This window comes from Neodiprion fabricii, chromosome 6 (assembly GCF_021155785.1).
Source record: "Neodiprion fabricii isolate iyNeoFabr1 chromosome 6, iyNeoFabr1.1, whole genome shotgun sequence".
Taxonomy (NCBI): domain Eukaryota; kingdom Metazoa; phylum Arthropoda; class Insecta; order Hymenoptera; family Diprionidae; genus Neodiprion; species Neodiprion fabricii.
In genome coordinates this window covers 2,400,556-2,425,650 of record NC_060244.1, presented here as the reverse complement: position 1 = coordinate 2,425,650, position 25,095 = coordinate 2,400,556, and the positions used below count along the sequence as shown (strand labels likewise).

General features: G+C 41.5%; 3 protein-coding genes across 4 annotated transcripts; 1 reads left to right on the top strand and 2 right to left on the bottom strand.

The window, feature by feature from the left end:
• The first annotated feature begins 1,313 nt into the window (after positions 1-1,313).
• Positions 1,314-20,700, top strand: LOC124184181 (gamma-aminobutyric acid receptor alpha-like). Of its 2 annotated transcripts, none has more exons than XM_046573585.1 (10): positions 1,314-1,350; positions 1,571-1,775; positions 8,692-8,874; positions 10,112-10,310; positions 10,941-11,161; positions 17,172-17,254; positions 17,679-17,819; positions 18,659-18,811; positions 18,908-19,170; positions 19,498-20,700. In XM_046573585.1, the coding sequence occupies exons 3-10, from the start codon at positions 8,816-8,818 to the stop codon at positions 19,876-19,878; spliced, it is 1,500 nt and encodes a 499-aa protein (XP_046429541.1). In that variant the 5' UTR covers positions 1,314-1,350; positions 1,571-1,775; positions 8,692-8,815; the 3' UTR covers positions 19,879-20,700. The 2 variants fall into 2 exon arrangements, with proteins under 2 accessions (XP_046429541.1, XP_046429542.1); XM_046573586.1 differs by having other exon boundaries at positions 1,316-1,400.
• LOC124184802 (splicing regulatory glutamine/lysine-rich protein 1-like) lies at positions 5,177-6,987 on the bottom strand. The gene is made up of 4 exons (XM_046574904.1): positions 6,797-6,987; positions 6,174-6,403; positions 5,700-6,076; positions 5,177-5,475 (listed from the first exon to the last, which is right to left on the bottom strand). Exons 1-4 carry the CDS (start codon positions 6,947-6,949, stop codon positions 5,177-5,179), a joined length of 1,059 nt encoding a protein of 352 aa, XP_046430860.1. The 5' UTR covers positions 6,950-6,987.
• LOC124184801 lies at positions 19,996-24,912 on the bottom strand. The gene is made up of 10 exons (XM_046574903.1): positions 24,651-24,912; positions 24,420-24,580; positions 24,186-24,323; positions 23,898-24,105; positions 23,640-23,781; positions 23,377-23,560; positions 22,454-22,568; positions 22,022-22,320; positions 21,553-21,899; positions 19,996-21,436 (listed from the first exon to the last, which is right to left on the bottom strand). The coding sequence occupies exons 1-10, from the start codon at positions 24,736-24,738 to the stop codon at positions 21,241-21,243; spliced, it is 1,878 nt and encodes a 625-aa protein (XP_046430859.1). The 5' UTR covers positions 24,739-24,912; the 3' UTR covers positions 19,996-21,240.
• Between the last annotated feature and the right edge of the window lie 183 nt (positions 24,913-25,095).

The window sequence follows — 25,095 nt, the reverse complement described above, 5'->3', positions numbered from 1 at the left end:
TTGTGCCACGTGGTTCACCGCGGCACAATGCGAATCTTATAGAACGGAGACCCTGCTCAAAAAGGGGACTCTGAAAGACTTAATTAAAAATGCCAGCTGTATTCTCAGCTGAAGGCCGATAGGATCTATGTATACATACTTCTATGTATGTACAATCATTCTTTAGTCAAATAGAGGCAGTACATAATGTACAGTTATCGGTAAATCAAGTAAATTCAGGGTGAAACGAAATTTCGTCGATTTACAGTGAATGAAGAAAAAAAAATAAAAATTTAGTCGAGGAGAGTGATAAAAAGACGACAAACTATTGACGCCCTGCACATTTCTTTTCATTTACTGTATTTTTCAAAAAAATTCGAGAGAAAGTATGTATATATTTTTAAATTAACAACGAACAATTTGGGTGCAGCAATTTGTCGCAAAGTGCTCCTGTGAGAAAGGCCGGCGAACGTTTAATTATAATTCCTCGTAAATCCCGGTCAGCGGTAGTTCAGTATCAGTCGATTTATATTCTTATTACGATATTATGTTATATTGGAATACCATTATTAATGCTGATTTATCGTAGAAGCTCTGGGTTAGTTCTGAAACGTATACGGGATGTTGCACGTATACTTTTACAAACGACATCATATACGAACTGTCGGGAAGAGACCCTAAAGCGAACGGATAGACGTTCGCAATCGCAAACCGATCCATAAAACATGTCGCAATGTAATTCCGCGCGGCTATGATTTTAATAAGAAAGTCGTCTCGATCTCTCCCCGTCAGTCCTCAACATTCCCGACCTTACGATCTAATCGATTTTCGCGTCCTCCTTTGGCTTTTCGTTAAAATTCAAAATACCGACGCTTCGACGAGGTGTTAAATATCGAATTTGAAAATATTACAAGACTGTCGCGAAATATTGCAGAACGAATTAATCGAAACAATCAACAATACGTACAAATGTCGAGTTGTTGCGCGGTGTACAATGTTCTTTTATTATTTCAACAAATTCTCCGTATCGTGATAAAAATCGCCACTGGAATCTTGAATCTCTCGAAAGAGCTTTACACGAACGTGCTTTTCAAATTTTAATCGACGATGGTATTCGAGAATCGAAGACGACTCCCTTCCAGATTGAGCATCCACGCGTCAGTCACCGTCTCTCGCCTTACGCTTTGGTGAATATTGTAGAGCAGAACTAGAGGGCGGGAGAATAGATGTGGGGGGAGTGGGGGAGGGGGTGGGGGGGGATTGCGACAACCCCAACCCCCGGCCAACAGCTGTCAGGGACCGATCGTCAGTGCGCGTCGTGGCGCGGCCACGTGCTTTTCGCAATATTGTAGAAACCCTACGCGAATCGGCGTAAGGATGAAGAATTTTTCCCTGACCATTTCATTTCCCACGAATTTCCTGTAAGCCGATAATCGTGCGGATTATTCAATTGATTGATTGATTGATTTATTGGTCAATTAGTGCGACGAAATTCTCCCTTTGCGTGCAAATTGTGTGTGCCTCTGTGTGTGTGTGTGTGGTTTTTTTTTTATTTTATTTCATTTATTTATTTATTTTTTTCTTTTGTCAGCATTATCTCTGGTTAGCCTGCATTGTACAGTTTCGTTTTTATATTAACAAAGTGCAGCCGCAGTGGTAAAATTAAATGACGGTTTCTTTGTGACTTTTGTGGAAAAATTCACCGGTCTGTGTACGGACCTCTTGCAGTTGACTTCGTCCAAGTGCAGATAATAAAAACGAGTGATTCCAGCTTTCGAGAATACATCTCTTTTCTGGTAAGAGTGAAGATTATTTATTTTTTTTTTTTAAATTTTTATCCGATGGAAAAAATTACTCGCAAACACGAAACGAATTGACAGTTCAAAATTTTCAGTGGTTCATGCTTAGCTGATAATTTCGTTACGATGTAGAATATAGGAACGAGGGGAAAATTAGTTTGATGAATTAACGAAGGGATGTATAAGTCGATTTATCATCCGTTTGATTGCGAGTGAAACTAATCGATTTTAAAATTCCTGCGGATTCTCACGTAGCAGCCATCTGTGATTATTACATAGATTCATTCTAGAATCAAAATACACCGAATGTCCGCAATGTGTTTCCAATTTTTTGCGCGACGTGCCACTCCGGGTATTATCGGGTATTTTTTCAGCTTACAACTTTCGTTAATCCCTAAAATGGAATTCATCCACCCCTCGCACGTGTTACAGCTGAAAACGCATTATCGCGGGCAAACCGAGCGGGTTAATTTAATACCGTTCAATACAGTGTGCGTACGATAAGAACTAAGTGCAAACCAATCAATTGCGACGTGTCGATGATACTCGCAAAACGATCTCGATAAACTTGTATCAATTATCGCAGTCGGCTATTCAATACGACTCGTTATCTTCGCATACTTGGAGCACGAATAATACCATCGGATTACACACTAAAAGAAAAATATTGTACAAGATTTTACATCTGCTGTGATACATATACTACGGAGAGCATTTTTTTGGAGTTGAATCTACAGCAATTTTGGCAATTTTACAATTCGTATGATAAGAGTTGCAAAACCAATGGTATGATTTAAAATATGCTTTGACAGATCTGCTACAATTAATGTACCTAGATTTCAATCCAAAAAAGTGTTCTCCATATATTCACCACAGGGTATGTAAAATCTACATTTTATTTTTTCTTATGCTGAGGACAAGCCGTTATTTCGCGATTTTGGAATTGTCTGAAATTCGGTAAACCATAATAAAACAAAACATTCTCATATTTCGAAATCTTGGTTCCTTCAAAATCGTTGTTAAATTAAGAAAATATAGAGTTTTTCCGATAACGTTACTAACTTTAACCTCGTACGAATCGATCAGATCAGTATACTCTCCATATCGTGCAGCTGATCAGTCTAATCGCATAGATTCTGGATTCGAGAGTAGAATTACAGAATTGGTAGTACAATCCTGTCTCTCTTACAGTAAGAGTTGATTAATCGTTTCAAGTTATCCGGTATTTAATTTGCGCCAGAATTAATAATTGTTACAGTCAAATGTTGACTTTATCCTCACAATTAAACGTGATCGATATCGTGAAATTATCGTTTCACAATACACACGCATTTTTTATCACGATCAATTGATAATCGTTGTAAAATAACGCCGCTGTTTCAGATATCTCTATCTCGTAGGTACAATTATTTCACGTGAATCTTACGTATTACTTGTAGTTTCAACACCCAATACGGTCAGTTCAGGCTTTCTTATTTTACTGCAGACTTCATGCCGAATTCAGAATTACCTATAATTGCGTAACTTACAAATCGTCAACATTTCTCTGTCGAGTGTAACAATTATATTCGAACGTCCGGGTGTAAGTTTGATCGTGAGCTACGTATTACAGGAGAGGTCAAAAATTGAACGAACGGAAACGCGGGTTATTTCCTTCTTGGGACAAAAATCGGGGCAGCTGGCGGTGGAGGAATGAAATATTTCTATCTCGCTCGCTCCCTGCAGGGAGATTGACGAAGAGACGCGATGGCGGCGACGACGAACTGAAATATGAGGGTGATTACAGCGTCTGCCGATAACGAACAAACGTACGTACGAACGAACTGACTGACTAACTCGAGAGCGTCGTTTTATAAGATCTTCCTTTCAATCTTATCCCCCCGGTGGGAATTCCATACATGGACGTCTTCTCACCCTCGTGAAATCACACACGTTTTATATTTTGCACAATGTGCGCGTCGCTAACGAGATGCCGGAACTATTTATAAGTATATAAACATATAAGATAGAAGTACGTTGATGAAAAACAAATTCTTTGCGAATCGTTTCCCTTTCCGATAAATTGTAATTTGAGCGGTTTATAAAAAAAAAAGGAGAGGTGAATGCGTATAATTATTATATTACCTAAATCATGAATTAAATTTCTACTACCCGCGAAAATTTCTACTTCCCCATGTTTATTGAATATTTTCCATGTAAAACTGGTGATAATGAGAGTGTTGATAAACAGGAAAATATTTACTTTAATATAACGGAATCGTGTGAAAAGTAAGACGTGATATTAAAAATTTCTTTGACGTGTTTGCAGGACGTGTTGCGGAGAATTAATGGATTTTCATTAGGGAATCCCGAAATTTCCTCTTTGAGCCAACTTGCTCCGGTTTTTTTTTCTCTCTTTTTTTCTCTCTTGTTTGCATTTATTAAAATTGAGAATTAGCTAGAGGATAGTTTTTTTTTTTTTTTTTTCACTTTGCCTCACGCATGTTATATGCAACCCAACATATTCGTCTCTACAGGTGTAATACGATATATATAGGTATATTCGCTGAGTTTTTAGAATCACTGAAAATTTCGAATCCGCTCAAAAATTGTATACGTATTTGATACGACTATTTTAAAAAAAAGATAACAATTCATAACCAGCATATCATGCTGGTAGATTTTTGTGTACGTATATGTATACAATGTGTACGGGTATAAGTATGTATACGTATTCGTTATAGAACGTTCCCCGAAATGTTGCTGAAATAACTGAAACTTCTTGTCGCTCTTGACACGTTCGGGCGAATATAATAATAACAATAATTCAACCGATCGAGCGAGAAATGAGGGAAACAACATGCACATCCACATCGCGTTCGTGTCCGATTATACATGTTTGGAGTTATGAAGCACTCGGGGATGTCTCTGCGCGAAGCGAAAGCTCGGGGACAAAAGTACACGCGATATAATTTATGATATATCTATAGGGTGTAAATTGGGAGTAACTTCGACGATCCGGACTAATATGACGGAAAACTTTTATTGGTCGGAGACCGAGTTAAATCTAGTCAAATCTCCAGTCACACGGATCGTCGCATGTTTTTATATATGTTATAGATATATATTTCCACAAGAGGGGTACATATAAATACATGTATATACATTTGGCATGCGTATGAAAACGGGACGACTATGTTTCGTATGTAAATGACAAAAAGTAAATAATTATTATCATAAGACGGTATAGAAAGATCGACGCTTCACGATCTACGATCAATTCGAACAAATTAGGCACTAATGATCCTGCAAGCTCGCAACGTTTTCCAAATTTTCGATTTCCTTCTTTTGTCCTCCGATGGGTTTCAGTCTCCTAATATATTTTCGTCCCTCCTTCTTTTCTCAAAAATCTTTTAAATCTAAAGACTGTCGTCGCTGCCGCTGTTCCGCAAGTTTCGGTCCGCTGCCGCTGCCGCTGCCGCGTCTTTTTCAACGTCGATCGTTTCGTCCGAATTATCGTGAACATTCTCACCCTGCGTCTCGTCGTCGCAGCGATCCATCCCCCCGTCTTCGCATGCATCCGCATCCATCGTGCAGCGGTGATTAGATCCCCCCTGATGCGATCCTCCGGTTCGCCGAGGCGAGCGTGTTCCTCTCATCGAACTCCTTCTTCGCACGTTTGGGCCTCTTCGATGAGACGAGGAGTCTCTTTTACGGCCTGACAAAATCGCTCCAGATATTATGAAGTGATTTTTTATTTTTTTTTATTTTTCAACAGTTTCAACAAAAAAGAGGTTCAAAAGAGACGATAAGAATGAAATTTCCTACCTGTGCGATAAATTTAATGAAACGAACTTCAATCTAACTAAAAACATACTTGGATATCAGTGTACGTATATTGCCAAACTTCGGTTTCTCGACTTATCGAATCGACCTCCTTACCTGCTGAGCTCGGTTTCTCCCTCGTGGTTTTTTGAGGCTCGTCTTTCTCGCACTCGGACCCGGAAGACGAGGGTGATCGATTCCCGATTACGGAATCGTGGGTTTCGTAATCCTGCCCGTTGTTCTCCTGGTCCAACTTCCTCCTCTTCTTGCCCAGCTTCTCGGACTTGTGCCCGTTACCAGGAACCGTTCGGGCACCGGGAGAGTCCGATTTTCGGTGTCGGTCCGGCCGCGTCGAAACCTCCTCGTCACCCTGACGACGACGTTTCCGAGACTCTCGTTCCCTCGCCTGTCTCGTAGGACGTCTTCGCCTCCGCGAGCTTCGCTTTCTGTGACGCTTGCTCGATCTTCGCTTGTGCTTTTTGCAGTGCGAACATCTGAAGCGAATCATTGAAAACCGGTTAGCCGCAGCTTTTCTCATACAAACTGTTAAATTTGTCCGTTCGCTTGATCGAACAAACAAACAATCCGCACCTCTTCTTTGGACGAGCGTCGTGAGCTTGCGGACTCGGTGAATCTGTCGCTTTTTCAATATCCTCATTTTTCCTTCCTGCAGCTGCCGGATTTCCGGTTCTCGGTTTGACCGCTTTCCCGCTTCCGGAACGGTTCTTCACGCCCGTTTTCAAAGGTATCAGCATCTTGTATCGCCCGCTACGCAACTGCAGGAGACCCGCCGTAACCGCATTTTTCAGGGCTCGATGAACCTGCGGACGCGTCAAGTTTCTGTTAAACATTATTCTCCGATCTCGTGTTTGGAAGCTTTTTGAAAATCGGTCGAATTTCTCTGAGTGAAAAATCAATTCTTTAAATAAACAAGGAAGTCAAACACGGAACGTATATAAAATCGGAAAAGTGCCCTAACAGCGATTTCTCAAGCGATGTAAAAAAAATTCCAAGAGCTTTTTGGAGGAAAGAAATGGCACAAAAGAATTCCATCAGACTGTCGACGATAACCGGAGAGGCGAGTTTTCGCAAAATTATAATCTGATGCCGGAGCAACTGCTTTGAAGGTTCCGCAACTCGTCCGATCTCGGGGTCGGGTGTTTTTGTCGAGATGCTTGTCGATTGTGTGGGTAAATTAGAGAGCAATCAGTGACCTGCATCGCGAGGTTTCTAGTCGGCGGGTCGTCGTTCGCCTGCCTGAGAAGCACCTCGAGGACTTGTTTAGCCGAGGATCCTCGCCCTTCGCCGAGGTGCTTGACGGCCTCCAGGACCCGGGCCATCAGCCGGGGGTTCGAAGCCCGAACCATCTCGCCTCGACTCTGGATCGGCCGCGCGATCTTCGAACGATCTACGGGATCGCTGGCTGACTGTCCGGATCGTCACGCGGCCAGCATCACGCGGTGGAAACTCGGATCGGCTGCGGAAGCACGGATTTGAATAATTTTTAATTCCTATGCGTCATCTTCTACCGCATTTTCGACCCGTCTACACGACCGGGGTTGAGTAACATGTAAAACAGTTTCACCGTGCAGCGAGGCGCACGATGCCGTACACGTGCGTATACGTATAATAATAATAATAATAATAATAACGAAACCTTTCGCGGCACTGGAATTCTCACTTTAGCAACGTTCCGAGGTTACGTAATTATTCTAGGGAAAATTGAAGATATGTTATTAACCTGGGAACTTTTTTTTTTCTAATCTCTATATACAACACGTTTCAAGGTTTATTTTGTAATTGGAAAATCTGAGGATACGGGCAATGGTTGGTAAAAGAACGAAGATTTTTATTTTAATTTTTTTTAATTTTTTTGTCTTGCTTTTCTTGCCGCGGTTCACTTGAGCGAAAGTTTTTGATCTTAGTTCGACAGAGGAAGAAGAATAAAATCGTTCGAGAAAAGATTTTCAACGCTGCGAAACCGAGAGACACTTTACCTGAATCACTGGAGGCTACGGGCAAATTTGATATCGCCGAAAATATTCTGCCGGGATGCGAATCGAGGACGAGGAAATCCAGGCGACTGTGCGATAAAAATGTCGCGTAATTTTCATAAAACCGGAATTTGATGGTGTTCAATGAAAGCACATATTCCCGAAAATTTCCTTCAATTTTTCACAGAAAATGAACGGTTGTTTTTCCACGTTGCCTGGGGATTCTTCTGTCAAATAACCCGCGATTCGTTTGTCCCGATTTCGACGCCGCTCGGATACTTTGCTTGTTTTTTTTATTTATTTTTTTTTTTTTTCTCTCTACGATTTGCGTAATCGATCGTTTGGTTTTTTCCACTTTAAAAAAAACCCTTTCCTTCAATATTTGAACGGAATCGTTTCGCATGACATACTGCAGCAGATACGCACACCGGGAACTGCAACGAGTAACAAATGAGCGGGATACGGATCTGGTGATTTGTTGATTTTCATCCCGCGGGAACGAATGACTGGCTTTGACAAACCGAGCGTGGCCTGATGCAAAATCCACTCCCCCTCCCCAAACCCCTTATGCATTCGCGATGCGCGCATTGTCATTATTGAATCACTATCGCTGATTACGAAAACGTCAATATTTTTCACCCGTCCTGCCCGATTGCTGGCGATTATTTCGAATTGACGCGGCTGAATTCGTAACTCGGGGAAACTCGGGAATATTCAAATACCCGATAACGATGGGTATAATTTAGAATACCAGCGGAAATTGTTTTTCATTGGAAATATCCTCGAATTATTCAAATGCTCGTTATGCAACGAACAGCGATACCGCTCTCGGTATTACGTAAGGGTTGAATCGGATCGTACCTTGTGCTGCGATAACATCGAAAGCCGAGGCTCTTGATTTGCTAACTTGGTTTTTCAGGCTTCAGAGCCCTCTTTGAATTCCGCTCAATTATTACCCTCGTTGCCGGTGAAGCACGGGGTAACAAAGTTCACGTAAATCGAGTTACTCCACTTTGACTCGACACGCGTGTGCTCGGTTTGATGCGTTTACCTACCTGTGGGATGACGGATTGTGCAAAAACTAGGTTTTATCGCTAAAATTTTCACTGTTGCAGATTCACGCCGAGGGAGGAGGAGCGGGAGGAGGAGGAAGATGACGGCGGCGGGGACGAGGACGAGGAGGACGAAGTGTGGGAAATAATAAGTGAAGGAAATGCAGGCCGACTCGATGCGAAAATCATGAGGAAACTTGCCCTCCTAGCAATTGCGAACCTCCTGACAACCTACGCGTCGTTTCTGTGAGTATACGTTCAATTAACCGAGTCTCGAGACACGGCGAGTTGATAATAATATGTATGGTATATCGGTATAAGTTTACACGGCGCGAGATGGGCAATTAAGCGAGACGACAAACAAGCTTCGGTATTAACGACTCGTCGTTTTTGCAGCTGCACACTTCTCAGGGTATAATTCCTCCCAAACAAATCGCGACTTGGCGCGTCGATTTTTTTTCCTCGTCTCCCTCCATTTGACGTTTTAAAATTCAGCCTAGCCTTACGTTGAAGTACGTACATACCTACCTGATCTCGCGACTTTCCGACTAGCCGAATTTTCCGAACCTCGGAAAAGCTCCAACTTTTCAATGACGAGATTAAAACTCTGCGAAGAACTGCCGGAAGAATTAGTAAACCTAATTTCATGGGAGGTGGAAGCGAAACAGGGTAGCCAAACGACGCGTCCGTGTGCGAAAAAAAAAAATTGGCGAAAAATAAGAGAGAATCAGGTCACCGCATTGTCGATCCTGAGAATTCAAACTGCGAGGTAAAAAACGTGGACTGAACATCGTTTAGAATGAAATTCCAAACGATTCTTCGTGCGGATTTTTCACGCCGCCGTTCACCGATCCCATTTCATCTCTGAGAACAAAAGCTCGGTAATTTGTTGGTGCGAGTAGAAATTCATTTCGACAGCTGTAATATCGAGTCCGAATTTGGGGAATCACGGATAACTTCGTTTTAATTAATTAAATTGTTCATCTCGCACGTTTGTCGCTTCTTTTGCATATCAGTGCGAAGGTTCCGGTATTTCTTTCCCTCTTCTTTTTTCCCTTATCCTCTTTCTTTTTCTCCCAGCAAATCCACGACACGAGTTTTACATGCGGCAGGCTGCGGAAACGCACGGAGGCATGCCGAGGAGCTGAAATCCGATATCCAGAATACGGAGAGACGGCGCGGCGTGGTCCGATGCCAGAAAATCCAACTGAGCAACCAGGCCACTCGATTCACCGAATCCGTCGGTCTATAACGCAAAGCTCAAGCTCGCCTCGCGGTTCTACGCGAGGGAAATTTCCGCAGATATTCTCCTGTTCCCCCTTCACCCTGTGCCTTCCCAATATTTGTTCAAATTTCTCTAGTGTTTTTCTGCTCGTTTTCTCGTTACTCCGCACGCCTGCAGATTGTTCTCGTAAAAAACGAGAGCGACGAGCTCGCGATAGAAACGTCCCTGCGAAGTTTTATCGGGGATTATTCTTCGCAGAGCTGTCGCCGGCTCGAAACCGTCGTTGCAGAGGAAACAGCGAACCCAGAGCAACAACCACGGCAACATTTCCGAGCTTCTCGACAACCTGCTGCGGGGATACGACAACAGTGTTCGCCCGGATTTCGGCGGCCCTCCGGCGACGGTGGAAGTCGACATCATGGTGCGCAGCATGGGACCCATTTCCGAAGTCGACATGGTGAGATTGCCGGTACTTCGAAGAAGGAAGTAACATCAGGCAAGGTCCGTAGATTAGACGAGTGGACAATGGAAGGTCTTTGCCTGTTTGCCGTGTTTGTTCCATTTTCTGTACAATGTGTAAGTTTTGATTCTTGAAACTTGATTCAAAGAAGAAGAAAAAAACCAATTAACAACCCTTCGGAAAATTCCTCCTGCGAAGACCTTCCTCTATCCACTCGTCTGTTTACACGGACCTTGGTATTAGGGAGGAGACATATCTCGCTTATTATACGTCCGATGGCAAAAGTGGAACAGATTCTTGTACAAAGTTCGTAGTACCGATAGCGCCGCTCGCAGCGCTGGCTTCGTATGTTCCATCGGGAGTATGCGCGCGCAGAAGTTTGACGGTTTATTGGCGTTGCTAGCCATCAGACGCATCGGAACAAACGATACCAGCGCTGCGAGCGGCGCTATTGGTACTGCAAACTTTTGACCAAAATTTGGTCCACTTTTGTAACGCGGAGTCTTGATACGTCCGCTCCTTGATATTATAATACTTCCTGCTTCGGAGCGACATGTTTCGTCGACCGCTTACCTGGTTTGTAATCAATTTGTGGAAATTTGTGTGATTCGTGTACGCCTTGCGCAGACCTACTCTATGGACTGCTACTTCCGGCAGTCCTGGGTCGACAGACGGCTGGCGTTTAAGGGCGGTAAGGAGACCCTGGCCCTGAGCATATCGATGCTCGCTAGGATATGGAAGCCCGACACCTATTTTTACAACGGGAAGCAGAGCTACCTTCACACGATAACAAGCCCGAACAGATTCGTCAGGCTTTATCAGGACGGGAGGGTGCTTTACAGCTCGAGGTGAGGGCCAACGTCAAACTCAAGCTGCCTAATTCCACTTCCTTTTGCACATCGTGCGATTCACGCCGACGTGAAATATCCGATCCGAGGCGCTAATTCGCCTTTTCATTAACTCTGTATGAATTCGGTCCTCCTCGAAACCTCGTCGGAGCCGGCTTAGGAGAAGGTGCGGGATTAATAAGAGGGAAAAAAAATTCTCGTAGGGCTTAAAAGAGAGTGATTTTGGCGATGATTTATCAATGATTTCACGTCCCTACGTCGGAGGCTCCGCTCGTTGAGATGCGGTTGTTCAGATTGTAGAGATTTGCGCTTAAGCGGGAAAAGATAAAGTTGAGAAGACGCGTATCTGCCGGAGTCGTTTTAGGATCGACAAAGTTGCCGTGCCATTTAGATGTCGTTATTTTACGAAGGCGGCGAAGAAATTTCCGAAGAGTAACTCAAAGAGAAATAGACTACGGATTTATAATGCGGAATAATCGAGAGCCAAGGGAATACCAGAGGCGTTGCATCGATGTGCGAATTCATAAGCAGCGACGCGTAAACGAAGAGTGAAAATAAAAATCAACTCCTGGCAAGCGGTTGGAAACCTTTCGTCGTTACAACGCGTTTTTACCCAACGAACTTTTCATCGGCTAAGTGGTGAATATAATTTGGCACGGGAATAATATTATCTTACGACGTGGTAAATAAAGACTCTGCGTGCAGCGCGAAAGAAAACAAAGGAGTGGAAAAAAGTTGGCCAAAGTATTGCAATTTGCGTTAATTAAAACAAGAAGCGAATTGGTTCGTCGATTCAATTTTATCACATCGTTTCCGTTTTTTATTTACCTAAATTATGCTTTCGTTCAGCTCGGTCGATGAGGAAACAAACGTTGTTACTTTCGAGTTAGGAAGATACATAAACTCGTTGTTTCCAATCAAGCAAATAATTTTCCATACTTTTGCTACATATTTCCCTGTCGTATTCTTCCCTCATCTTCGAATCGCACGACGGCAGTGTTTTTTTTTTTTTTCTTTTACCCTCTCACGTCGGAAAGACGAGCATACCACTCGAGTATTTGGTATAACGTAGGTACGCAAGTATTTGCTAAACGTGATATTCGCGAAAGTATACGTCGCGCCTCGCAAGAAGTACCTCGGGATTTATTGGTCCAGGCAAGAAAGAAAGTTGGATGGAAAAACGAGACTAGATGTAGGAAAGCGAGCTTTTTCTGCTACCGCCCACGCTAATAACGCGGTAAGCAAACAATTGGAAAACGTGATCCTCTGCCGGCCGCTGTAACATCCCCTAGGCTTCTATTTCCGCTTCCATCCGTGGCAAGCCACGTTTTTACCTAATACATAGGTACAAAATCCTGCCGAACAAGGTCGCCTCTCCGTGCAAAAAAAAGTGCCGAAATTTTCGAACCCTCGATGCGAATTACTCGAGACAAAATTCGTCTCGAATAATTTGACAAATGATTTTTGCAATTCGTTTTGAATACTTTTTACTGCGAGAGCAAACGAGAGGCGTCGGAGAGGAAATGAAATATAGGCATGTAACGCGGCTTTCCGAAGTTTCTCAACGCGGCGGCGAAAGCTGTATGAGATTGCTCTGCATGTTTAATTAAATACGCTTTCGCGGTTCTTCGTTAACTTATTGTCAGAATTCCCGCTAGATTTCCAGACAGCTAACACTCGAGCACGTTAAACAATTCCTGATAGAGGGCGCCGGTATTGAAAATCTTTTACCGCATCTTAACTCGCAAGTAATACCAACTTTACTCTCCCCTTGATAGCCCGCCCCTCTCACTCTCACTCTCTCTCTCTCTCTCTCTCTCTCTCTCTCTCTCTCTTTCTCTCTCCCCGGTACACTCGTGCCGCGAAACTTTAGACCCGTAAACTCAAAGTTTCTTCAAACAAAGAAGAAGAAGAAGAAGAAGAAGAGGATGAGGCAAAAAGCGAGAGTGAGTAAAAAAATGGACCCTGAACGCCACAGTATCTCTGGGTAAATCAAATTTAAGTGGGTAGGACACAGATGACGAATCGGAACAGGTCGTACGCCTTGATGCTTGCGGCTTGAAAAAAAAAAAAAAGATAAATTTAAACTTTAACGCGAGTGCCTCGCTTCCACCAAAATCCTGCCTCCTCTTCGTCCCATCCTAATATCCTAGCATCCTAGTATCGGCTTTAATTTGGCGAGGTGAAATATTAGTCGTTTCCCTGATGTAACGTCATCGTTCTCACGAATTAATCGTCTTTGTTCTAATTGTACAATCATTCTTCTCCCTTGTTCACCATTTCGTCGTAGCTTTATCTTTTCGGCTTTACTAACGTACCCGGAGTGGGGAGATAGACTCGTCATTTTTAATTAGATCGATGTATTGTAACTTATGTCACGTCATATTTTACACGCCGAGCAATAAATAAGAACTGCAGTATCTCTGTGTAACTGAAATTCGAGCTTATACCTTAGGTACCTATAAGTTATGGGCATAACAATTTCATCAATGTTTTCGAAAAGCTCTCAATTTTCTTGTCAACAATTTTCTGTTAGCTTGTGACATATACTTTATATAGTGAGCCTATCAATCAGACGTGTCTTTCGCCCACATCGAGACTCTCTTTCTCTTTAGTTCTCTCAGCTTTTACACTCTCGCGTTTCGTGGAAGCGCAGCGCAGCTCCCACGAAATATACCGTCTCTTCTCTTCTTCTTTTCCATTTCTGACGAAAATTAAATTCAGACCATTTCTTTCGATACATTTTTCGTTCCTTCTTCCTCTCTCGTGTCTTTTTCCAAAAATTTCATAAAAAACGGAAAACACGGGTGCTTTCAACCATCGGACGAAATTCAATTCCGTGTTCGAACAATTCAACGGGCCAATAATACGCAGTTGAATATTGCAGAAATGAGGGTAAAAATTCTTGTGGAAAAAATATTTATTATACTTATATAGTACCACGCATAAAGTATAATCCACCATCAATCGCCGATCGGTACGAGATAAATTCCAATTTCAACTTTCGCGCGTACAAAATCACTGCTGTACAACAGAAATTAACGGATGAGAGATGCAAGCAATTTCTTTCCTCTCTTCTACTCATCGTGTAAATAAAGGAGGTCTTAAAAGTCGTTTTCTCGCCCTCACGCTGCAACAATACATCTGCGTAAACCAGGGCGAAGAAAAATCGGAACGAATCCAATTCATTTCCCGAAGGAAACAACCGAAACGTCCTCATCATTCGTCAAGGGTGATCCCCGACGGTTAAGGCCGGGATTCCGGGGTCCTGTATGTCGGCACATATAGATATACTTGTCCGAAATGACGCGTAGCCAATTCCTGAATCTCGACATCACTCAACGGGTGTCTCGGAATTGTATTCTACTGTAAAATCGCGTCAGTTTCTCATCTCGGAATTGAATAAGGATGACTAATTTTTTTCCCAAATTTGAATAAGATAAAAAAAAAATAAAAATAAGAAAGAAACATCGAACAAAAAGACCTCTGTTAAATCATATCGTACATTACGTATCGTACATATATATATATATATAGAAATGTCCAACGAAGCGAAGAAAAATTTGCATGAAAACGTTGCGTGTACCGTAAAATCGATTGCCTGGAATTAATTGGAAATGAAATTATGCGGAGAATAGGCAGTTGGCGTTGGTTCCTCCTCGTAGGTGGTGGAACGTGTTGACGAACGATGAAACATTCCAAAGCTCCGAGACGCGACGGCTTTCAACCCCATCAGGGATACGCAGTTTCCCCCTCATCGTTGTGTCGTTGCACATGTCAGCGAGTTGAGCTTAAATGTATACGTACTCACTCTCCCACCCATTTCAGCTAATCCTTGGCAGCTTTCGACGCTTCTCACCCCCAATCGGTGGATCACCGTGGAAACAAATTTTCACAAACGGGTGTTTATTTCACGTTTATCGTATATTATACACTTTTGCAGCGAGCAGATCGAGGGGCGGGAAGGAAGGAATCGCCAAGGGAAACGGGAGCGAAAAATCTTTCCCGTCGTCTGACGTATGTTTCGATAATATTATCGTCGCTGACGATCAGTCGAATTTTGCAGAGACAATATTTGACAACGCGATTGTCTACGGGATTTTTCGTCAAATAAAATTACTCACCGAAGTATGCCTGTGCCGTTTTTAGAACTCGAATATTCGGGTGAAAATATTGTCGGATCGGCAGTTGGTCGTTTTACGAACTATTCCGTTTCGTTTATCTCGGGTCTGAAAAAAGGAGACCGCGTGCTTTGAACTTTGATTAATTCTGAGAAAAATTCCGAAACTTCTTCATCCTTCGAAATTTATGCAAACGTACGTGTACGTCTATTACATGTGTGTGTGTGTGTGTGTGCGCGTAACTTGGCGAGATGATAATAAGTTGCGGGCGATGAGAAAAGACGTGGAGGAACGATCAAGGCGGTGATGGAAAAGCGTTAGGGCGAGGGTGAAAAAATGTGGGAGGAAATCACGAGTGATTTTAGGAGGCAGGAAGACGAAGGGCTCATCTCTCCACGAGTTAAGTGGCTCGATTGTTCACGAAGAAACAGCGCGGCTGTATCAAACTGACCGATCTATCGCGAAGAAATTATTATTTAAGAAAACAAACAAAAAAAAAAAAAAAAGAAAAAAAGTCTTACGCCACAAAGCTGAAAATGAAATACGCGAAATGGTCTTCGGCATTCCTGAAACCGTTTTCGGACGAATCTTCAATTATAAAGTTACATTATTTAGGTTACATGCAACACAACATTCTCAACGCGTCTTCTATGTACAGTTTGGAAGTAATAAACAAGTATTTGGTGACACGTCGTTACACGTATGGTTGGACTCGTCAACTCCTCTACCAGATTCAAAGTCAAGTTGGGCGTTGACGCTGCAGCGAAATTGTGCCAATCGACAAAGCTATTAAAACATGGGAAACACTCTTGATCAAAGAACCCGCGTTGCGGAATTGAGTTTCTCAGCGTATAAAGGATGTCGCGTGTTGCATACATTAAAACGCGAAAATAATACAGTTTGCACTCCTTCGTTGAAGCGGGGCAATTATTATTATTATTATGTTTGTTTTTTTCTCATTCCAACTTTCCAAAACTTTTCGGCCTTTCATCTCTATCCCGGCAATAATTATTCCCTCACTCTTACGTAATATACGCAGTCTTCTCAAAGTGTCATCTTCTATTTTTTCACGTATTTCATATTTCTTGCGTATACGTATGGTACCTATATATTGTTTTTTGTCACACGGGAAAGGAAATTGGCTCGACTTATACGATATAGCGGTATATCCGAGGTATCGGATGAAAATTTGTAGAACGTAATAAACAAAAATCCTGAACATCATCTCCGGACGATCTTAGCCTGCATCCTGCATCGCGGATCGAAAAATATACCTATAATAAGGAAGCAGCGAACGAAGTCTCGGATTAGCTGAGTTGGATGAATCCGGTAAATCATTTCGGCATCACCGCGTCCCGAAGTTTAAGGTGGCGCATAAAAGTTTCAGTGGTTGAATTACGCTCTTCTCGAAGGGTTCAATCGAGCGAGGGTTGCAGACAAGACCACGCTCGACTCTCGATAGCCTGCTTCGGAACTATTACAGTGAGAGTGAGAGAGAGAGAGAGAGAGAGAGGTACATGGAGCGCAGATTGCGGGGGTGGTTCGATGGCTGGGAATCTCGAGCCGAGTGGAGGGTGATCCCCTGGTACGTTTGATAATCGCTACAGCAAACCACTCAGGGCGAATCAAACGGATCGGTAACCTGCAGCTGCATAGATCTGCAGAATGCAGTCCGCAGGCCGGAATAGTAACTCGCGGCACTCAGCAACTCAAACTAGAATTTGAAAGGGGTAAAGTGGTACGCGGATTCGGATTCAAACTGCAGTGTAGATATCGTCGTTACTTCTTCGCCTCCGGCGGCAAACGAGCCCGGCTTTGCCACTCCGCAATATCCGATCCTCCTCCTCATCTTCCTCTTCTTTACCTTTTTTTTCTTTTTTTTTCTCCAGGTTGACGATAAAGGCCGGCTGCCCGATGAACCTCGAGGACTTTCCCATGGACATTCAAAGGTGCCCCCTTAAATTTGGCAGCTGTAAGTTGTCACAGATTTATTTGTTCTTTCGGTTATAGCGATTTTTGGAGTTGGTTAATTTTCAATTGGTTGGAAAGAGGTGAAATTCTTTGTTTACTCAGAATTCGATGATGCTTTTTATCGAAGAATCGATTTACGTTCAACGACTTGTTTTGTATCCAAGTAGATTTGAGTTCTTGTCAGAACCTGACTGTTATACGTGTATAAGCGACGCGCTCTCGGTCGCTTCGTATTTCTAGTTTGATGTACAAATAGCTCGAGGATTTAGAGGGCAACCCGGGGTAACTTCCGGACTTAATTATAACGTCGAGTGTAACTATACTCGAGCATGTTACAGTATACGCGTTTTGTACGGTTCGCATCGAAGTAACTAATTACTACCCTTTCGCCGGAGCAACGAAGTCGTGATTCTCTTCGTTTACAGTTGGTTACACGAGCGAAGACGTGATTTACAAATGGAACAAGGCTCGACAAGTCGCCATTGCCGAGGATATGAAACTTTCCCAGTTCGACCTCGTCGCTAATCCAACCGCCAACCATTCAGCCGCACCATCAATGACCCACAGTAAGCAGATCGAGAAAAAACCTTAGATATATTTTCACCTATAACATGAATTTCTTCGTCACGCGACGTTACTTAATACCAGCGTAATTAAACGTCTGGCGCTTTGAGCGGGATGAAATTGCGAACTCGTATGATGGGAATATCTCCACCCGCAGGTATTTACGTGTATCTCTTCGTATCGTGTGGTGAACACGTTTGTACAACGTATCGAGAAACGCCATTTCGCGTGACATTTAGTCCAAAGAGGACTTGCAGGTCCTAGGTGGGTGGAGGAGTAACTTGTCCAGGATCTAATATCCGGTTCGTGAGTATATTGAACGAGAGTGCAAAGGAAGCTGGGCGGGTCTCCAAAGCAGGGTACATATCGCCTCCGGAGTAATTTAGTCAACCGGGTTTTTCTTCTTTTTTTTTTTATTCTACCAACGCGCTGGGCGAAAGACTCGATACGTACGGAGGCGGTATACTATGCATGTAAGCAGGTGTATGTATGTATCTTGTACGGGCGTAGGTATACATGAGCAATCTGCTATTCACGGGGGAGTTAAATCTACGAGGGGAATTCCCCAACGGTGATACGAACTCCAGAGATACACGGGGAACGCCAATTTTAAAGGAAAAACCTCGGGAAAAACTTTGCCAGGGACTGCGGATCAACTCTTTTCTATCCCAATGCAAAAAGATGAACTTGAAGAACGGATCGTTTTCAGATAAAAATATCCTGTACGATTTTTCTGTTTTATTTTAGCTGATCACGCGATGAAGCGAAGAGCAAAATGTAAAGTGCAAATATTTTTATTGACAACGAGCGACTGTACATGTGTGTTATTCTGATATTTCAGGGGAGTATTCGATTCTGATGGTATCTTTCCATCTTCAGAGACACATGGGAAATTTTCTGATCCAAGTTTACGGACCCTGTATCCTCCTTGTTGTACTTTCCTGGGTTTCTTTTTGGCTAAATCGCGAGGCAACCGCTGACAGAGTTTCTCTCGGTAAGTGCTCGCAACGAATCAACTTACATGGATCGTTGAAGAGATTTTTTTAGCAACGTTATTATTATTTGAGGCGGGTTTTGTTTTTTTTTACAGGCATTACGACGGTGCTGACGATGACTTTTTTGGGATTAGAGGCGCGGACCGATCTTCCAAAAGTTCCTTATCCCACTGCCTTGGATTTCTTCGTGTTTCTCTCGTTCGCTTTCATATTTGCGACAATTATACAATTTGCTGTTGTTCACTATTTCACCAAATACGGATCGGGCGAGTGTTACTTCAGCTCGGATTTCAGCGACATGGATAGCGACAGCGATAGCGATAAAGATGATTGGACGAGGTCTAGCCAACGACACGAGGTTGGTAATTCTTTTTTAAAGAAAAATGGGTATTTCACTATTTTAAGTTAAACGAGGCTTTAACGTCAATTTATCGTTGCACGAGCATTAAGTTTTCGCAACAGTTACGCGAAAATCTGGTAACAGTGATCGTAATGAGAAAGAATAGTAACGGATACTGGACTTTCCGGTAACGGCTAGAAAACTAATTTTCACTTTGTACCTAGAAGTATATTTTTCGATTGTGGTAAAAAATGAAATTAGCCAAGAACCGAGCGGTAACCGGAACTAAAAATTTCTCTAAACGAAGATCTGTGGAAGCTGTTATTTTTTCTAAACCCCTGTCAGGAGCGGCGGAAATCGTCGATTGCATCGAATGCACGCATTCGAGGCAGCCGAGGGTGTCCCGCGAGTCGAGAACGGATCGTGGAAGTGATACCGCTTTCCGAAATCCCGTTTCCGGAAGTGCGACGCCGATCGAGCGGACAGTGGCAGCTGACTTGCCTGCCGTGCAGTCCACCACCCCCAGTGCCGGAGCCTCCGCGTAGGATATCGACTAGAAAACGTCGGAAAAGAACGCCGAGGTACAATTCGGTTTCAAAGATAGACAGGGCTAGCAGGGTAGTTTTTCCCCTATTGTTTTTAGCTATCAACGTCTTTTATTGGTGGGCGTACCTCGCCAGGAGCGAACGCATTTCCTACTACAATACAAATTCACCAGCTGCGTAAAAATGATTTTTTCATTTTATGATACGTTTTTATTTATTTATTTTATTTATTTTTTTGTTTTTTTTATGCCAGCGGTTAATAATTGCGTAGATGTATGTACATATATATGTGTGTATGTATGTATGTAGTGAAATAATTTATTTGTTGTACAAAGTGTGAAAAAGAACGGGAAAGTTTCAGCAAAGAAATTCAGATGCTTCGGACAATTTTATAGCGAGACGAAACGACGGATCGCGCGTGCGTTGTAATTTAAGAAGTATAGATCCAAAATCGCAGATAAATATCATGCTAGTGATTTTGGCGCATCTGTATATGGGCGATATATCAGTAATATAAAACTTGACTCCAATTGTAAGAAAGATAGTCGCGGAGAAAAGTATAACTTTGAAGAATGCGCGATGTTGCGATACCAATGATTTAATGCGTTTTTAATAGAGACATTGAAGTTTACAAACTATATTATTCAGATTTGTAGATAGCAAATACATTCCGTCTACATAGCCGACCAATGTACGACCTCATTTACAATATTACAACGTGTATATACATGTACCTATAAACCATAATACATGTTTTTTAAACTGTAAAATAATAATGTTTTACACCATAACGCAGCAGGTTACTGGTACTTGGCCATGTTAATGCGCGCTAATGACGTAGAAGTCAATATGATAGTAAAGATACTGATTTTATCCGACCGATTGTTGCATATTACGTGAAAGATTTATTCCTTGTTATCGGAATTTTTATATAATATAGATCTATTTTAAATTGATTCTAAATTAAATTGAATTTACTCGCGATTCAAGGAAACGAAACTAATGCGCGCAAAAATTGATCTCGCAAAAGTAGATAAAAAAATTAGAAAAAATTTGTTCCTCTCGGTTATTTGTCTGTTGTTGGAGTTTTACGTGAAAGAAGAGACTGGAAAAGGCATGTGCTCGTCCATACTTTCACATTTGGTGCAGGCGGAATTGTTTTTAAATGAAACTTCCACGTACTCTTCACCTAATTACTACGTAACTACGTCTACCCTAAAAATGAATGTCATACAAGTGAATGTAAAAAGAAACGGCCAATATTATTAACAATAAATCTCTTCAAGGAAATTGTATAAAATTCGAAAAACAAGTGTAATATTTTATCAAACATTAGTATAAATAAAAATTGAGACCCATAACCGTATTAAGATATACTTTTTCAAATTTGAGGCTGGATCTAATTCGATAATATAGCCATAGGCCTCCTAGTAATAATTTCAAAATCACTTGAAGATTTTGAAGCTTCATCATTATTCTCCAACGAGCACATTTTTTTAAATCGTTTCACCAGCCTCGTGAATTAGTTATTTCCCAATAGAATCTAATCTGAACTTTTACATTTTAGATAAGGAAGAAGATCGGCTAAAGAATCTGTGTAATAGTCAGGAACGAATTCCCTTGTTTCTGGGTTGTCAGATTGAGTCCAGACTTTGATGTCATCTCTTTTAGATATTCCAGATAAGACGAGTAGAGTTTTCATACCGCAACGCTTCCCTGTCAAAATATCGGTACGAGCACTGTAAAAAGTAAAAGAAATGTAAAAAGTTTTTCACACAAAGAACGCAGTACGTGATGAAGTTGCAGAAAGGATATGAAAATTGCTACAATCACAAATGTCTCCTTATATCTTTACTTGTCGCCAATGAACAGTGTCCTCTTCGGTGTCACGTTGAAGGCGTCGACCATCACTTTTCTCATGAATGGCTCAGGCTTCCCCAGAATAGTAGCGTTTCGCCCGGAGCATGCCTCTATACACTTTAGGAGGGTACCAGGACCGGGTAGTGCTACATTGGATATTGGAATTTGGATGTCCGCACTTGTAGCAAGGAAAAGTACGCTTGGATCACTCAGATATGTCGCCGCTTTCAGCAGCTTTGGATAACTGAAGTGTACGTCAAAACTGACAACCACTGCTCCTACTTCTGGATCAGGTACAAAAGATTGGGCATAGGTTCTTATATCTGGATCCATAATATCTGGCTGAAAATTCACAAAGTCTTAATGCGGTTTATCTACATGGAACAAATAAAGTAACAAGGAGGGAGAGATTTGAGTTGTAAGGCTGATTAAGCACGGCTTCATAGGAAAGAAATTTCACTTACACCTATTCCTGTGTGCTGAATTCCAACCAAATCTAATTCTCGACCGATTCCGCTGCTTCCAAGGACATATACTTTTTTACTAAAATTCACTTCTTCAAGATACTTTGCAACTAGAAGAGCAACTGTAATAATTTCTTCAGGCTTTGGATAGTAGCCCATTCTTTTCGATATCTCAATAAATTCCTCACGGCTTTCCATTGGGTTGTTGGTAACATAAAAAAATCGTTTCCCAGATTGTTTCAACTTGGTAACTGTCTTTGGAACATCCTTTATAGCGTCAGTAGCCAACCGTAACACACCTGGAATTTTTTTCAATTATTGCACAATCATGATTCTAAAAAATTTATTGAGTTCAAGACTAGTGAAAAGTAATTGAAAGTGTAACGTAATTGAAAGTGTAACGTAATTGCACTATACGAAAAATTGACTCACCGTCACAGTCAGAAAGAATGGTGTCGATTCCTTGTAAAATATCCTCAATTTCATGTCTCTTCAGAGTCTTCAAATCCACCCCGGCCATTTCCACAGCAAGAAAAGGTAAGTTTAGCTTTTATTGTGACCTGAAACTCAATATTTACACATATCATGTATGTATTCCACTATTGAGCGACCTTCCTGATACACATTAGTTACTTGAGTGAAATGTAGTTTCAGATACATTTAATATTTATGTGACTCAACACAAACGCGATGACACTACTTAAACTTCATGGACAAAAGAGGAGTAGTTATGTGTGAAATTTGACCGCACTCACTAATTATACGTTGAGCAATAGGTGGGTAATACAGTATATACTATATTCAAAATTCCATAAACGTTAATTTTAGAAGCTTGACTAGATAGAAACGTTAACGTGATATACCCCAGACACAGACCTTCTGATTCAAGGACAAGTGAAAGAACGTTCAATACATCTAGCTGACAAGCAAGCGTATGTTATACGTGCCTCTGATAGCGTAACAAGTGGTCTTTATCTCATTCGGTGGTTTTACAAAATTAGTTGTTCATAGAGAAACTCCGACTCAAACGGATGTTTCAACGTTTCAATCAGGTTTCTATGATAAGAGTTCTGATAACTACGATACGATGTGAAAACATTGGAAATACTTTTTACTCAAAGTATGGAATCTTTTCACATACTTGAACTTTAATTTCATTCTCTCCACTTACGTGTAAAACATGTTAATGTAAATTGCGAGCTAGAAGAATAAATCGTTGCGCAAATTTCTATTCATCTACGAGATTCGACATTTTTGTTTTAATCATCTGTTACATATTGAGATCATCCAATGCTTTAGGCATTCTAATAATGAGCTTAATATTAGTTCAGGTACACATAATTCTATTTTTTCTAAAAATTTGATAGCACAGGTAATAAATCGGAAAGTTTCTCCGTATAGTAATCGGGAACTAAGTCACGTTCCTCTTTGTCGTCGGATTTTTTCCATCTTTCTAAATCGTTTAGACTCGTTACACCCGATAGAACCAAAAGTGTTTTAAATCCACACCGTTTTCCCAATAAGATGTCTGTGTCCCCTCTGAAATGAACAATTAACACAATCGATTATTCAAGTGAAAATCGGGCTATCCGTTACTGTTCACAGACCATCTACATACTTGTCGCCAATCATTAAAGTTCTTTCTGGATTCAAGCCGTACTTGGAAATGATCGTTTGGCTTATGTAACGCTCTGGTTTGCCAAGTAAAACAGCTTTTCTATTTGCCGCTGCTTCAATCACTCTCAGCATACAACCGGACGCTGAAACATTAATTTATAATTCACATGACGAAAAAAAAAAGAACTTGTGCACATCTTTGGCACGTTAATAATTACGTTGAAAAATAAGCCACTTTGCTTTGAAGAAAATATGTCACCTGGAAAAATGTTTGAGTTTGGCGACGGCCTTCGATTGTCACTATTTGTACCAATGAAATGTACGTTTGGATCCTGGACATAGGTTGCTGCCTTAGCTATTTTTGGAAAACTAATTTGCTCATCGAAACCAACCACTACTGCTCCAACATCAGGATCTGGATTGAAGTTCTGAATCATCTCCAACGCGTCACTGACCAGTCTATCGGGCTGAAAAATTGGTATCGTCATATGTGATACTCAGTGAAACGTGGCGGGTCACGAAGAGGATTGCAAAACGAGATATTTACCCCCAATCCAACATACTCAATGCCCACAGCATTCAGTTCCTTTCCTATGGCTTCTTTACCAACGATATACACCTTCTTATTAAAATTTTTTTCTTTCAGGTATGCCGCTACCAAGTACGAAGTACACATAATTTCTTCCTGTCAACCAATCTATATAAATATTCAGAGGCCACGGGCCATTGCAATTATACAGATTTTTTTCTTTAGGTCAGCATATTATTAGCGTCAACTTACCAATTTAGCCTGATACTGCAGTTTTTCACATTTTTCAAGAATCTCCGCTCTGGTTTTTGTGGCGTTATTAGTCACATAGAAGAACTTTTTGCCAATTACTTTTAACCTTCTCACAACTTGAGGAGATCCAGGGATTGGCTCAGTTTCTACCCACAAGACACCTGAAATTCACACAACAAATATAGGTAACTTTTCTTTCCTTGTATAAATGATGCGAACTATCGCACGCACCATCGCAGTCCGACAAAACGACATCAAACGAGTTTACAAATCTCTTCAACTCCTCTTTAGACAACGATTGAAGATCACTTGCAGCCATTGTGTGATTGCCTGTAAATAGAAACTCATATTTTGTGATATCGGGATGTCTCAACACAATTATGGACGGATTAGTAGAAGTCGAATTCCAACACAATACTGCTAACGGTCACTAGATAAGTCCTAAGGCAATCTGAATTATTTTGAATACCACGTGGCTTTGTTTACATAATTTGCTGCCCATGCAGATATAGGACAGAGAATGAGTGACTTCTAACAATCTATTATTAGATCTTTGAGTGGGAAATCGTTTGCTGTTTTCTTTGGCGGCTACAGGAAATGAACATATGATAGAGAATCGGGATTGTTAAATGCGTTTTAATTTTATGGCAACATTATCAGAACGTATAAATTGTTA

Bases quoted from the DNA above. Each gene is read 5' to 3' on its own strand.
- LOC124184802 (XM_046574904.1), bottom strand. From the start codon at position 6,949: ATGGTTCGGGCTTCGAACCCCCGGCTGATGGCCCGGGTCCTGGAGGCC. The intron at 6,404-6,796 runs GTCACTGATTGC...ACGCGTCCGCAG, and splicing joins CTAGAAACCTCGCGATGCAG to GTTCATCGAGCCCTGAAAAA. The intron at 6,077-6,173 runs GTGCGGATTGTT...GATTCGCTTCAG, and splicing joins GACGCTCGTCCAAAGAAGAG to ATGTTCGCACTGCAAAAAGC.
- LOC124184181 (XM_046573585.1), top strand. From the start codon at position 8,816: ATGAGGAAACTTGCCCTCCTAGCAATTGCGAACCTCCTGACAACCTAC. The intron at 17,255-17,678 runs GTAAGTTGTCAC...CTTCGTTTACAG, and splicing joins CCCCCTTAAATTTGGCAGCT to TTGGTTACACGAGCGAAGAC. The intron at 17,820-18,658 runs GTAAGCAGATCG...CTGATATTTCAG, and splicing joins CGCACCATCAATGACCCACA to GGGAGTATTCGATTCTGATG.
- LOC124184801 (XM_046574903.1), bottom strand. From the start codon at position 24,738: ATGGCTGCAAGTGATCTTCAATCGTTGTCTAAAGAGGAGTTGAAGAGA. The intron at 24,324-24,419 runs GTAAGTTGACGC...ATTGGTTGACAG, and splicing joins TGCAGTATCAGGCTAAATTG to GAAGAAATTATGTGTACTTC. The intron at 23,561-23,639 runs GTATGTAGATGG...TGTTCATTTCAG, and splicing joins ACTTTAATGATTGGCGACAA to AGGGGACACAGACATCTTAT.